Source organism: Kogia breviceps, chromosome 6 (assembly GCF_026419965.1).
Source record: "Kogia breviceps isolate mKogBre1 chromosome 6, mKogBre1 haplotype 1, whole genome shotgun sequence".
Classification (NCBI taxonomy): Eukaryota; Metazoa; Chordata; class Mammalia; order Artiodactyla; family Physeteridae; genus Kogia; species Kogia breviceps.
The window spans coordinates 10689275-10704614 of NC_081315.1; the positions used below are offsets into that span (position 1 = coordinate 10689275).

The 15340-nt window shown below is 34.2% G+C and overlaps 1 protein-coding gene across 8 annotated transcripts in view; it reads left to right on the forward strand.

Annotated features, from left to right (window-relative positions):
* Positions 1-15340, forward strand: part of CCSER1 (coiled-coil serine rich protein 1) — a 1267249-nt gene that overhangs the window by 847571 nt on the left and 404338 nt on the right. For all 8 annotated transcript variants that reach the window (XR_010840963.1, XM_067035510.1, XM_059067337.2 and 5 more), the window contains one exon: positions 2168-2212. Coding sequence is in view for 7 of the 8 variants with exons in the window: in XM_067035510.1 (XP_066891611.1) it covers positions 2168-2212 (45 nt within the window). In the remaining variant the exon portion in view is untranslated. The remainder of the gene's footprint in view (positions 1-2167; positions 2213-15340) is intronic.

Below are 15340 nucleotides of genomic sequence, written 5' to 3' on the forward strand. Positions count from 1 at the left end.
ACAAGGACTTACTGTATAGCCCAGGGAACTCTGCTCAATGTTCTGTAATAACCTAAATGGGAAAAGAATTTTAAAAAGAATGGATATATGTATATGAAAACCTGAATCACTTTGCTGTACACCCCAAACTAACGGAACATTGTTAATCAACTACACTGCAATATGAAATAAAAAATTAAAATACGAAATGGACTTAGTTAATATTTTTGTTCATATGTTTTTATCTAAACAATTCAAGAAATGTTTTATAATGAGGTAAAAATTTTAAAACCACTTGAAAACCTTTTAAGCATTAACACTCTGGTTTCTCTTCAGATCTTAATAATCTTTTGCCTTTTTAAACATAAATGCTGTCACCAAATGAAAAAAACTTTATCTTATGAATATTTTCCTTATATTACACTCTAAATCTGCAGCTTAATGTGACAACAAAAACCAGTTACAATCTTGTCTTAAATTCCAAAATATAAAGCTAGAAATACAATAAAGTCTAGTATATATTTCTTACAGGTCAATTTCTTACGAGATGTGATAATGTAGAATATATACTTAAGGTTATGTGCTATTCAGATTTTCATCAGAAATAGAAAAATACTTTAAGTCAAAATTATTCATAATAATGTGAAAAATTGTTAAGGTTTCTAAAGCTCTGTCACATAATTTAGAGGCAGATGAAAAAAATTATGATAAAGATAAATCCCAATATTTATTTGTATTCTTTCTATTTTTCTTCTGATAGTGTTTCTAGGAAAAATAGAAAATAAGATGTAGGTTTAGACTAAATTATGAGAATATGTAAGTTCTCATATATGTCTGTCCTTGATATGGTATACCCCCCCATTTTCAAAGATTGCTATCGAAGTAAGCATTTGCTTAAAGAACAGTCGTAACTCCTACTCTTGAAAGACTTCACAATTTGGTCAACTTTGGGGCCTTATTTCCCCACTGCTCCTTTTTGCACAACTCACAGTATATGCCAACTAAACCACTTGCCTTTCCTAGACCTCTTAGTGCAGTGCTTCTCAAATCACCTGGAAATTTTGTTAAAATACATATTCTTGCTCAGCTGGTCTTGGGTGGAGTCAGCATTAGAAATGAGTTGCCAGGTGATGGTAGGCTACAAATCCAGTCACCATACATTGAGTAGTCAGGTGTTTAGACTGCTGCATGTTGTTCATCTTCTGCATTTCCTCTTCAGCCTTTAACACTGTTTAGATGTGATACTCCTCGGTGGTCCTTTGTGTGTTTGCCCGTTCACAGGCTGAATGAGCCTCTTTCATCTTAGGCGCAGAGAAAATTTTGTATACCAGACATCATTCTCCTGAAGTTTTACCTTCACTTTTGTGTGTCTAGTCAATGATCTCCTAAACTTTGAGGAGTATTTATTACTTATATCCTCAATGTCTAGCATGGTGTCTGGCGCACAGTACATATACAATAAATATGTATTGTAAAGTAATTAAAGGACATGATAAGAGATAGAGGGAAAGAGAATAAAAGGTAACAAAAATGAAGGAAGGTACAAAGGAAGAATTAGGTACTATGAGATCACATTTTATTGCAATTTTCATACAGTTCCTTCCACATATAAAACTACTACAGTAGGGAAAATAAAAGGAATTGAAGCTTTTATCGTGTTTAGAGGGGGGCAAATTTTTTTTCTCATTATTTTGCTTTCTAAATAGCAGTATTTCCAGGGAAGATAGCTAGATGGACAGATAGACTGCTGTGCCACAAGCATATTTTGCAACAGGCCTGCTAAAAAAAGATAAACTCTTCTACCATTTAATTATGCATAGTGTTTACTGGGGACTTAACGTGAATCGCTCTCCTTTTAGTGTAGAAAGCAGTTATGATAATAGAAGATGAAGAAAGTCCTTTTCACGAGAAAACATCCTGAATATTTCCTACGTAATCACCAGTGCTGCAATTATTTTTACTTATGGTCCTGGGATTTAGCAAGAAGTGCATTGGTACCACCTTTGAAGACTTACTCAGATATAGATATTGTCATATGTGTGAGATATTCATGTACATTCAGATCTTCTTTGTTAATTGAATTCTTTTTCACTTCAAAATCTTTGCACTAGTACTAATTATTAGTTACTTCTTCTTTGCCAGCAATCTATTTATATATATATATGTTTTTTTTTTTTTTTTCTTTCAGGGTTTGAACCTGAAAAGACCGGAGTCAGTACAAGGAGGGAGAGAGGTAAGAAAGTCTAAGGGAGAGGGAGGGGGAAGAAGAGAAAATGCTTACAGTGTTGCGGTGATTTTGTTGGTGATGTTGACTGGTGCTGATGATGGTAATGACAATGGCGATGTGTTGAGGGGATTTATGATAACATACATCTCATTTACTCTGGCCAAACCACATTTTATACGTATTTATGTAAATGTATTCTTTGTGTTGCTCCTCTGAAACTGAAGAAAGTACCAGGTCTCTGGTTAGGTAAGTGTTGTTTCTGTTAAAATAGATCTTTATAGCAGTACGGCCCTCTAGACAGGGCAGAAAAACCTTTTTAAGCAAACATGACCTGCAATATTTAAAATGATTGATTGAGAAATTCACATAATTCTAACAACAGAAACATTTTATGTCATCTGGGATTCTTCACTCTCCTATCCAAGACAATTGGCATATGCTACTAGGCGTGTGTGCAATATTAGGTGGTATGAAGTCGCCCTGGTAAGACTACTGATTCTAAAACTTCCTTTCATTATTATCCCAGATGCTTTATAAGGAAAGGAAACTTTTAATAGTACCAGACATAATACCATATCGTTTACGTGATGTATATTATTTTCTAATTCTAATGTACAGGCTTAACTTCATCTTGATTAAAACTCTTTCCAGGCTAAATGTGTTAAGTGCTCTATTTTACTTTGTGACTCAGGTTGTTGGGTGTAGGGGGATGGTGGGATATTTAATTCAGTAAATCAATATTTTCTTGTTGCCCAAAAGGTAATTTTATTTTTGGTGAGATTTATATAATAATTTGGGGTCAAAAGTGAAGATACTTTGTCTTATAAAATGAGAAAAGAAATGTAACCCTCCTCCTTATCTGTGGCTTCTCTTTCTGTAAAAACATTTTTCTTCTGTAGTTAATACATGGTGTTTGCCCCTTCTTTCCTTGCTCTTTTAATTTTCAGTTGTGTGTTTTTAGTATTTGGCATTTTAGTTCCTTGTAAACCTGTCATTTAGGATCTCTTTCCGCTTATTTGCTATTTTCCATCCAGAAGAATCTATTCTTTTTGAGGGATGCATAATGTAGGCTCACACTGGCAAAAGAGCTGGAGAACGTGAAATGTAGATAAATCTTTTGAGATTTTTCACGCTGTAGGAGAGCAAGGTAAATAGGACGTGGTCATCAGTAAAGGCAGAGTGGGAAAAATTATGTACTGTGTAAGGAAGACCTCAGAGCCATTTACAGGTTTTGTGAGGGTAAATACTTTCTCTCAGATGGGACTAAAATGGATTTACTTAGAGACTTAACTCATCACCTTCTAAGTGAAAGTTCACACCCAAGCAGGACTGCCACAATTTATTTCTGCTCATTCAGTGCCTTTGAGGACGTTCAATTTGGGTTGTATTACTCAGCTTCTCACCGCTGTATCCTAGTCCAAGAGCAATTATGTGTCTAAAGAGGGGAAACTTAAGTCCATGTACCCATGTAATGATGTTGCTAAATGGTAGCAAAAGCCATTTTTTAGATTAAGATTTTGTAGATTTTCATGTTATTTTTAAAAGCCTAATGACTGGCTTTTATTGAAAAGAGTTGCTGTTAAATTTTATTGCTTAGTTTTTCATTTCCTCTCATTTTATTTTTATTACAAATGAACTTATGGGTAAGGAACATGTCAATAATGTATAAGAAATTAAAATACTTTTTTCTTGAAAGTATTTTATGGTTTGTGTGAAGGTCAAATTTTTAATGGCCTACAATTTAACATATACATCTGCATAGAGGGGGCAACCTTGATTTGGGCCTCCTCCCTGAGGTTGGTGGAATAATTGAGAAGGAGGTAAGATCATCCAGTTAATGATAGCCTGGTAGTGTCTTCACTTGAGACCCCCAATCCAGGAATAGAAAGTAAAAGTCAACTATTAAAATTCAAAACAACCACTTCATCTCCTGTCTGGGCAACACTGGGTTACTTGGGCATATTTCTATCCAGCCTAACACCTGCTTTAGTTTTCCCCATGATTGTAAAGTCTAATACATTCTGTGGTAAGAAACTTCAGGGAAGTATCAGACAATTAGGTGAACTGTGTTGTGGACACTTCTGTCAAGTCTCAGTGGTAAGTGATCTGTAAACAAGAGTGTGATTCCTTCTTAAGAGTTTCCAGATCTCTCTTTCTTATGAATTGTGACAGGTATCTTTCTGATTCCTATTTGCTGTGTTCTGTTACATGCATGTATTACAAAGATGTATAATATACTTCTGATTATGTTAAATTGAAATGTGTGGATTTGGAAAACTCTTACTCAAAACATCCTCTTAGAATTTTTCATCCTAATGCTATTGTGATTGATGAAGACTGAATGACAATGATGACTCTTAAAATGAATTAATTTTTCTTAGTTCAAATGACAGATGTTCCCAGTAGGTGTTGATGGATGTGACACTAGGGCCTCTTACCAAATATCTATAAGAAGGTTTAAGAAGCATCAATTAAAATGTTCTATTTACCATTTGAGATCATGACAACAGTTAGAATATGCATGGAAAATTGAAGCAGGCAGTAATATGCTATTTAGCTAAGTGGTAAATATTATTAAAAGGCTCTTTGCTAGATAGGAAGGCCAGATTTGAACACTAGATGCCATATAAAATATAAATAAGAAGAAGTGATTAAGATATAAACTACCTTCCTGAAGGAAATAGAGATGAACAGCACCTAAATTGCTTGTATTGTTGTGAAATATTTGAAAGTAGGTATTAATTGTATTAAAAACCTCAGTTACATTAATTTGGGGTATATTTACACATGCACACCATGCATGGAAATTGAGGGGGTTGATCATAGTAGATAATAACAAGGTTGTTTAAAAGGGGAGATTAGTGGAATGCTGTGTGAAATGTGATTATATAACTGATATTCCTTTCTGATCGTACGTGCACTCCCTGCCTCTAGTGGGATCTTATAACTCATAGAAAAACCTCAATGAAATTTCACTGGATATGACACATAGATAAATCATATTTCTTTTAAGGAATTCCTCTTCTCCTAAATACAGTGCTTTTACTGTTAAATGTGGATAAAATCAAGTTACTATCAGTTCTCTTAAAAGATTGTATCACTTTATTATTTTAAATAGTATTATATTTTCCGAAGTACGGTTTTTGTTAACTTATTAAAGGTTCATCTGTGTGTGCATGTGTACCTGTGTATGTAGGTATGCGTGTGTTTGTACACACTAATTTTGAATGGCAAGTTGTCTTTATTTTCACCTTAGCTCAAAAATACTCGACCATCCATATTCTGGATATTTTATATCACAAGTCTAAATACACAAGATGTGGAACTTTATATCATGGATAAAGAAAACTATTATGGTTAGATATCTAAGTCAGGATCAAGCATTTAATTTCAGAAATTACACTTAGTATGGCAAGCTAAGGTGAGAGGCAGCGGTTATTGGAGCTTTTGGATTATGGGTGTTGTTGGAAGTTAACAGAGATTCCAGAACCACTGATGCAATGGAGATAAAGTGCAAGCGTGTAATGATCAGGAATCACTTTTACATAATTGGCACAGCTCAGATCTCCTCAAAGTGATGAACAAAGTAAGTAGAGATTATGTTACCATTCTTCAGCTGGGATTCTGAGGAAAGATTAATATCGGTACACTTGAACATTTTAAATAAATAGTTTTGTATTCTTGTAAGACAGATATTGAAAATGCTCCTTAAACATCTGAGAGAAAATGAACATTTCTGATAATTTCCAGAAGCATTCTTTAGAAATATGCCCCCCAAAACATTAGAGATATATTCATCCCTTTACGAGAAAAATCCCCTGTTTTAGTGTGGAAATTTGTCAGTTAATTATGTTTAACTGTGCCAATGATATTTCTAAAAATTCTAATTTTACCTGGGGGATTGCAAGTATAAACAAATAGATTCTGATAGACACATAGGAAGAAGTGGACATTTCAGATCATTAAAATAACTGATCTTTGAATGTGTAATTCTCAAGAAAATAATGGGCATGCCTTACAATCTGCCTGCTTTGTAGCCATCAGAATGCTTCACTCACTTTCTCTGTTGGACTACAGTATCCTCACTTTGCCAAAAAACATAAATGGGAAATTATAGATGATATGAATTTCTGATACTTAAAGAAACATAATTAATCAGAGAAATTTGAAAAAGGTAGATTGAAAATAAAATGTTTAGCTCAATGCTATTTTACCAAGCTTACTTTATATTTAAATGTATGAATCATTTAAAATAATAATTCATGATTTGCTATTTATGTAAAGTATCACTTGAGCATATAATATTCCTAAAGAAAGTGATTATTTTATTCAGATAAATAGTGGATTTTATGCTAGTACAGCTGGATAGACTTTGCATTGTTTATCCCTTGACAGATTACATGTTCCTACTTGAAGTTGAAAGTCATTTTAAAATTTGAGCACCAAAAGGGAGAAAACTCAAAGAATGTGATCAATGATATTCTGTATTTCAAAATAATTTGTCTCTACATGGAATAGGAGCACAGGCATTATTGCAAGTGGAACAAAATTAAAAATCACCATTGTTTTCTCTTTCCATTTTTAAATTAATTAGAATTATTAGGCAGATTATTTTGGATCTAAGTTATTGCTTAAGTTAAGAAAACTTGCAACTATTTCTCCCACATCCAACAGACCACTGGAGAGAATTGTTTTCTAAAGAGAGAAAAGAAGAAAAATATGTGAGTTTTAAGAATAGAACTAAAATCGAAGAAAGTGTGTCGTTCTTGAAATTGAGTTAGCAAAAAGTGTCGAAGTGCCATTGTTCTCTTAATATCTAATGTTTTACATAATTTGAAATTATAGAAGATAACTATATTTCTTTTATAGCTTGGTGAAAATCTTCACCAAGAAACAAATCATGATTACCAGTTATCTTTAGTAATTTTTCTGCAAAACTTACTTCCATTTGCATGAAGTCTTTATTGTTTAGCATTCATAATGGACTGACTGTTTCCACTTTCATTCCAATTTAGCTATCCCATTCTTGGTTGATGTAGAGTTTTGTAGAATAAGAGATTCTTTTATAACCTCAGTGATGACACAATTTGGGGGAGAAATATATATTGGCTAATATTATATTCTTCTTTGAGATATAAAAGCTGAGGCAAAAATAACTCTTCATTTATAACTATAATTCTTCAGTGGTTCAATGGCTATAATTTGCCACTAAGATGTATCTGATTTACAGTTGGATTCTGAGATCAACAGACCTTTTAAGGACTCAGTAAAAAAGAAAATATCCTTATATTTTTTCCTTTCTCGGAATTGACAGGCAGTAAAGGAACTGAAAAAATCTTTGTGCTTAAGAGCCAATATCTAATTGAAATAAGTACAATTTACAAGGCCATAATAATTATTCCTGTTTCAAAAATGTTCTTGAAGGATAAAATGAGTTAATACGTGTAAAGCTCTTTGAGCAGTGCCTGACACATAGGAAGCACGCAATAAATGACAACAATTTTTATTACTATTATTATTTTCCATACCATTTGCTCTTCCTTTCATGTTTCCTTCTGTCAGAGACAATTTGAGTGTCATGTTGTTGGGAGATTTTACCGTTCACATGGACTATCCTATAATCAGTGATATCTAAAGCCTAGTCTTACATTTTTACATTCTAAATTGGTTCTCAGATGACAAATTCCTGATAGGACAACAAACAAAATATACTTGGAATCTGTCATTGAATCTCAAAAATTCTTAATTCCATAGTTCCTATCACAGATGAGAGAAAATTTTATTTACCTTTCACTTACAACATTGTTTACAGAGAGCAGTGCCTAAGCGCTACAGGTTTTATAAGCTATTTTTCACATCCTGTATTTTCTGGGTGATCTTCAGATTGGATTTTGACGATCTCTTCTATGCTTGTATACCATTGAAATTCCAAGGAACTATCCAAAAGAAACCTGTTGGTTAAGCAAAACTAAGCTTATCAGCTCTACATCAGTAAGAAAGAACACATTCTTAGTAGTATTTCAAATGAGAAAATCAAAATCCATAAGAAGTGCACACTATTCAATTTTTTAAATCTTTCTTTTGGAAATGTTTGACTGATTATCTAGATTACAAATTCTTAGAGTATGTACATAGTGACAGAACAATTTTTCCTAAGAGAAGCAGGGAAAAAAAGAGTGGGGAAAGGAGAGAAATGAGACGGAGCCAGCATTGGGCAGACATGAAACCATCACTGTGGAAGGACAAAAGAAGCCTTAGATATAGGAAACCTATTACACACACACACACACACACACACACACACACAGCCACACAAAAGAGTATTTACGACAGGTTTAAACAATAATTTGGACCCTAGTGAATTCCATCAAGCATCAGTCTAGCAATCATGTTCCCCAAAATGGACTCTGCAATTTCAGATTGTACTCGATGGAATTATATCAGTTAGAGATATAGGCACATGAGGTAAAATATAAAGCAATCGGGAATTTGACCTAGAGGGCCAGGTAACTTGAAAAGGCCACGTGAACATTTTGCTTGGGCAAACTCCTCTCTTAAGAACTTGGCATAAGACCTGATGAGGGGATTAAACTCTCTGGCTCTGAGGAGAATGAAACTAATCGGAGTCAAGAAAGATAAGACTGAGGAAAATGCTCACAAGGTTTTGAAACAATACTCAGGTAAAGTTTGTCTAAAGGAAATCAGCCTAACAAAACCTAACTCCAAGCAGTCCAACCTCATGAGTACCTGGAATTAGACCTCTTCTTACTGACTCACAATGGAAAGTCATGAAAACAGACAGTCACATTGTAAGTTACAGATCAAGTATTTTCATCTAGAATAAGAAGTTTCAAAGTTGATTAGGTTATCAGAGGATTACTAACATCATTCTGATTCCTATGAGGCAGAAACTCTGCATTTGGGAGGTTGACAAAAATAACTTTAGTTTAGAGTCAGTGCAGGGTGTATCTCACTGCTGCTCTCTGAGAGACTCCAGTGGCCTCAGGGGAACATATTTCAAGAAGAGGAGCTTAAGTCAGGTTGAGCAGGGGTTTCGCTTCGACCTCCCTTGTATCTCCACAATTTTTGACTCTTGGTCTGACAAATGATCACAAAGAAAAAAACTTTTCATCAAGCAAAACTGAGTTTGTTAGAACTACTGCAATAAAAAAAGAACACTACATTGACAAAATTTTAGTAGGTCTCTAAATGGAGAGTTTAGGGGAGGATATTTAGAGGGTGTTAAGTTACAGGCAGGATGATTTAAAGGCCAGTCTTGTCATGTAGGTAATAGGTAGAGATTAGGCAGGTTAGGCAGAGTTTATGCCACTCGAGCTTTGCATTCATGTGCACAAGTGAAATGAATGGAGATTCTGACCTTAGAGTTCTGAAATGCAATGTATTTTCTTCATTTATGAGTCTTTTTTCAAAACTATTTGTACATAATTACGGATTTGTAATTTTAAAGTGGATTTTACAAAGAGATGAGGACTAAGAAGGGTTACTGTAGAAAGATTTTGATTTTCTAATCAATAAAAATTTAGATCTCCATTCTTATAAGGCACACATATTATTTTTAGAATCAGTTAAACCCTGGAGATGTTTTCATCTGAAAAGGCAAAAACAAATTAAGATTTTTATTTCACTGCCTTATATTTTTATTTGAAAGTGTAGTGTTAAACTCATAGGGATCTTTTTGGCATTGTTGCTTTTATTTGTGTATCCAACCTATGATGCAGTTATTTTTTGCCCTTTACCTATGTCAATGAATATAAAAGGAAAATACTACTCCATACGGTTGAATTGATTCAGCCCGTTTTCATCAGAGAAGTATTTATTCATACATAAATGAGAAGATCTCTTATGATTCCTTTCTTAATTACAAATAAAAGCCAATAGCCACCTCAAAAATATACAAAAGATAAACATTTTTATTATTTTGATACTTATCCATTACTTAGCAAGAGAATTTCTTTTCTGTTTAGATTTATGTTTTCATATAGAACAGATAATCCCCATGTAAATATTCAATTATTGGCTTTGCTGACAAACGTATTAAAATCCTATAAACCTACAATGGGAACTAACTACTTCTCTTTTCTGAAGAACTTTCCTGCCCTCCTACTCTCTGTTTAGAACTAGTTCCCCAAATCTCTTTCCACTCTTCCATCATCTGTCCAGCTGAGGACAATTATTTGACATATGTCTATTTTCTGTTGACTTCCTGTCCTCACACCCACTTTGAGACAGTTTTTGGGACATCGACGCTCAGTCGGCCCAGTGGAATAGGAACACTCCCGACTAGTTCCATTGCTGTCCTCCGGTTATATCACAGGACCCCCGAGTCCCTTGTCAGTGATCACCACACTGTTACCTAATATGTAATCTAAAACTTCTAAATAAGATTACCAGTAAGCGGAAAAATCTTGTATTATTATAAATATTATACTGTTGAATTATTATATAAACAATTGTTTTAATTATATTAAAAATGTTAGGGTTAGAGAATTTCAGACTCACACAAATAACAGTTACATTCAAAATAATAGCTATAAGTAAAATTGCTATTGCATACTATATTAGTTTGCTAAGGCTGTCATTACAAAGTACCATAGACTGGGTAGCTTTAACAATAGAAATGTATTTTCTCACAGTTCGGGGTCTAGAAGCCAAGATCAATGTGTCCATAGGTTTGGTTTCTTCTGAAGCTTTTCTCTTTGGCTGGCTTTCAAATAGCTGCCTTCTCGTTTTGTCCTCACATGGTCTATCCTTTGGGTGTTCATATCCCCAGTGTGTCTTTGTGTGCCCAGATTTCCTCTTATAAGGACACCAGTCAGTGTGGTTGGGGCCCACCCTAGTGGCCTCGTTTTACCTTAATTATCTCTTTAAAGGCCCTATCTCCAAATACCATCGCATTCTGAGGTATTGGGGGTTAGGACATCAACACATGAATTTGGGGGGACACAATTCAGTGTATAAAACACTCTAGGGCTTCCCTGGTGGCGCAGTGGTTGAGAATCCGCCTGCCGATGCAGGAGACACGGGTTCGTGCCCTGGTCCGGGAAGATCCCACATGCCGCGGAGCAACTAAGCCCGTGAGCCATGGCCGCTGAGCCTGTGCGTCCGGAGCCTGTGCTCCGCAACGGGAGAGGCCACAACAGTGAGAGGCCCGCATACCGCAAAAAAAAAAAAAAAAAAAAAAAAAAAAAAAAAAAAAAAAAAAAAAACACTCTGAAAATAAGACAACTGTACAAATCATTTCCTTCAGAATAGAAGCTTTCTCTTTGCCCTTTACCTGTTTACTCAGGAGTGTCTTGTCTCTTCAATAACATTAAAATTTAGTTACATTTAAATTCCCAACAACAAATATAAACAGTAAATAGAAGCATAAAATAACACATGTAAATAATTTATCTGCAATTCTAATATCCCAAATGCTCTGAAAACTGATATCCCCTCATCAAAGGGAGGCTCAAGCTCATTTGGGGGCCCAAACTTGGCCTGAACTAATATGAACCCATTTATAGTCTTTCTTAGCATAAGAAAGACTTAGCATATAGTCCCACTTAGCATAAACATGTATATGTTTTACTACAGAAATATCAATGTGTTTGTACAGAGTGCTGCTCCAAACCCTGCTGGGAATATTCAAAACATATGGCATATGCTCTGTATTACTATTTTAAAATCAGGGTAATTCCAAATTACCAGATATATTTGACCTGAAGAATTTTTGGATAAGGCATTGTAGATCTGATACAGGATACATTTCACTCTAAAACCCTAAAAAAATAGCATCCTTTCTTTTCACAATATAAAAAAAAATTGAATTACCCTTGGTAAGTGTTTTGCGTGTGCTTATTAGTTCTGTAAGCACTTTACATATAGTCACTCATCATAACAAACTTTTGAAATAGCCACTGTTAATCATTCTCATTTCAAAGAAGAAAAATCCAAACACAAAATGGCCTACATAACTTGCCCAAGTGTTGTAAGTGGGTGAAGCCAGGATTGAAACCTAGGGAATATGACTCCAGAGTAAAAATTCAACACTACCCTATGACTTATAAGAAGAGAAATTAATAGATTTACTACAACTGGATATTTTGACTCTTGGCATTCCTCATGAGAATTATCTGAACTTGCTAAACAATCATATTCTCTGTCTCCCCCCCTCTCTCTCCTTGCCTACTTATTTGTCGCATATAGGTATTATCTCATCCAAGACCAAGACCACAACTACTCTTGTTTTCGTTAGGAACTATTTGACTACAAAGAATAGAAACCTACATTGAATTGAATAGTGTCAGGTACATCCATTTGCAGGGAATATATCTTGATCTTCTGGAAAATGGGTAATAATCAGCTCCTTTTCTCTGTTTCTCTGTTCTCTAATTCTACATCATTCTTCTTTCTGTGTAAATTAGGTAACTTCTCTACCTTTTTTTTTTCTTAACCTATACTTTGTCCCTCATGACTACCACCAAATGATGGGCTCAGCTATCTACTCTGTAGCTGGACAGTCACTTCTAATTATAGACAGTGTGATCTAATTTCCCCTCGCTCATCCACACGGTTCAATCAAGTAAATATGCTTTAGCAACAGGAACTAGGATTAGAAAAATGATTTTTTTCTTTCTCTTTTTTTCTCTTTTCTTTCCTTTTATGATATTCAAATGATAAAAGCACCATTTAACTCATCTTTGGATTTTACCACTTGTACTGTGGTAGAAGAGTCTCATGATCTGAATGTTCTCTTTAATTGTGGTTAGGGAAGATATACTTGTAGTAACTCATCTGGAATGAATGTTGGGGTACCATTTTCTTTTTCTTTTATTATTTTAAAATCAAGAGGGGATGAGTTAGGAAAATACAAAATTTACCTGAAATGTGCAGTTTGTGCAATTTTCCCAGGCTCAGACTTCTTAACCAGGCCCTGATCATCATCTCAAAGTTACCTTCTCAATCACCCCTATCTAAATCTATTACATCTTGGGGGGATTAGCTTTCACTGATTAAAAATAACATATCCTATGAAGAAAGAGAAATGTTGACAATATGGTAAATTAAAACAGTCCTCTATCTGGATTTATTTATCCAATGTATATCTAATCTATTGTATTTATTAAATCATTGCCGGTACGTGAATCCTGAACATTAGTGTGACCTGTACTTCTCTTTTGTGTACTAAAGGGAGTGGGATCAGACAATATTTCACATGGGAAAATTCATAGTGCACTTGCTTGACCATTTCTGTATGGTTTAGGGGTAGACAATCACAAATAGGACCTAGAGTAATATCTTCTAAAACAGTTGAAAGAAAATATAAGGGTTATTTGAATTTGTGTTTATAAATACTCAAAAATGTTAAATTCAAAATGAGTAAGTTAATGATATTTAGCAGTTTTAACTCATCCACCTTTTTATAACTGATGCCATTGTCAAACCAGATCATGAGTACTGTCCTACACTTGGATATGTTAAAATTAATTAAAATATAGATTTACTTAATATTCTAGAAGTCTGGAATTTTAGAAACTAAACACAGTTGTTGAAACATGTGGAATCAAAAATTGGAAAAATGGTTCTTTGTACCTTTCTTGCTTCCAATTATAGCCTATCAACGATGTGATGTTGCTTTCTCCTCTAACAAGTTACATTTGTTAATATATTAGCTCTGGTTTACTTTCTGAAAGTTAAGGTCACAAAGAATATTGAGAGTAAGTAGTACCTAGTACAAAAATGTCAAAAGTGTACAGAGGTCAAAAGCACCAGGGGAAACAAATGATCTTCCATTTTGCCTTGAAAAAGATTTTACTCATCTTAGTGAGTAACTTTCAATGGATAAAAAAGGTGATAGCCATCAGTTCCAGAATTGGCAACAGGAAGGTGAACATGAAAAGCATATTTAAGAAGCTAGCAAGTGAAAGTAATTCAAAAGAACAGTGAGGTGCTGCCTGGAGAACATAGTAACTTCAGTATTAATTTCTTGAGAATGGAGTAATTCATAGATGTTTTTGTGTAGCACTCAGACAATTTGAGGTCAAAGAAAACTGCAAATGATTTAGGTGTTACTGGAGCCACTGACTTCAATAGGATCATAGAAAAATTTGTAAGAATTTTATATATGTTTTGCAGATGGAGACATCTGTGGCACAAAAATTCATGAAATTTTCCCTAAATAGGAAATGACTGTATAATAAGAGGCAGTGCAGCGTAGTGGGATTTTTAGAGGGCGCATATTTGGGAGCTTTTATTACCAGTTCTGCTCTTTACTCAGCAACGTGTTGTTGAGCAAGTTGCAAAACCTATGTCACTGAGGTACATAATCTGTACCTCAATTTCTTCATTTAAAAATGTAAATCCATAGTTGTACCTTACCCCATAGGATTGTTATGAATAGAGAAAATGAGATTGTATATCAAAAATAGTGATCTCAGTGTAAGGTACCAATAAAAATACCCCATATGGAAGTTTTAACTGCTGTTACTGTTTATATTGTTACTGTTAAAAAGACAGTAGACATCCTAGTGTCTAGACAGTAGACATCTGAGTATAAAGCCACTTACTCAGCACCACATCTCAGATTGAATATTGCCTATTGAAGGAAAAATTCCCCAGGGATTCCTACTTGCAAAAATAGTACTTGATGCTTGGTTCTACTATGTTATTATGTTTACCATATTGTATTGTGAGTCTTTTTGTTTGTGTCTCCACCATTCTATCACTTAGACTGAGTTCCTAGAGAACAGAGTCTTACTCGGTTTCCATCCATAAAATTTGGTATAGTTCCTGATATAAAGTAAGCACCCAACAAATGTTTGTGTTAAATCTTGTTCCTTTTTAGAATCAGCAAGAGTTGGGTTTAGAACACCTATGCTAGTCTAGATCATTTGTTCCTTTTGCCTTTCACATATTTAATTAGTAATATATTTTGGCTTCACTTATAATTAAATATTAAAGTTAATAAGCATATTTAATTTTTTCTCTTCAGCCTACTTAAAGAGATAGATGCTGGTAATGGCTGTTCACATTTTAGGTGAATTTGAGATATACAAATTTTAAATGGTGAGAAAAATATTTATAAAGCTCCAATTGTGGGGAAATTTTTCATATAGTTGAATTTTTAAAAAT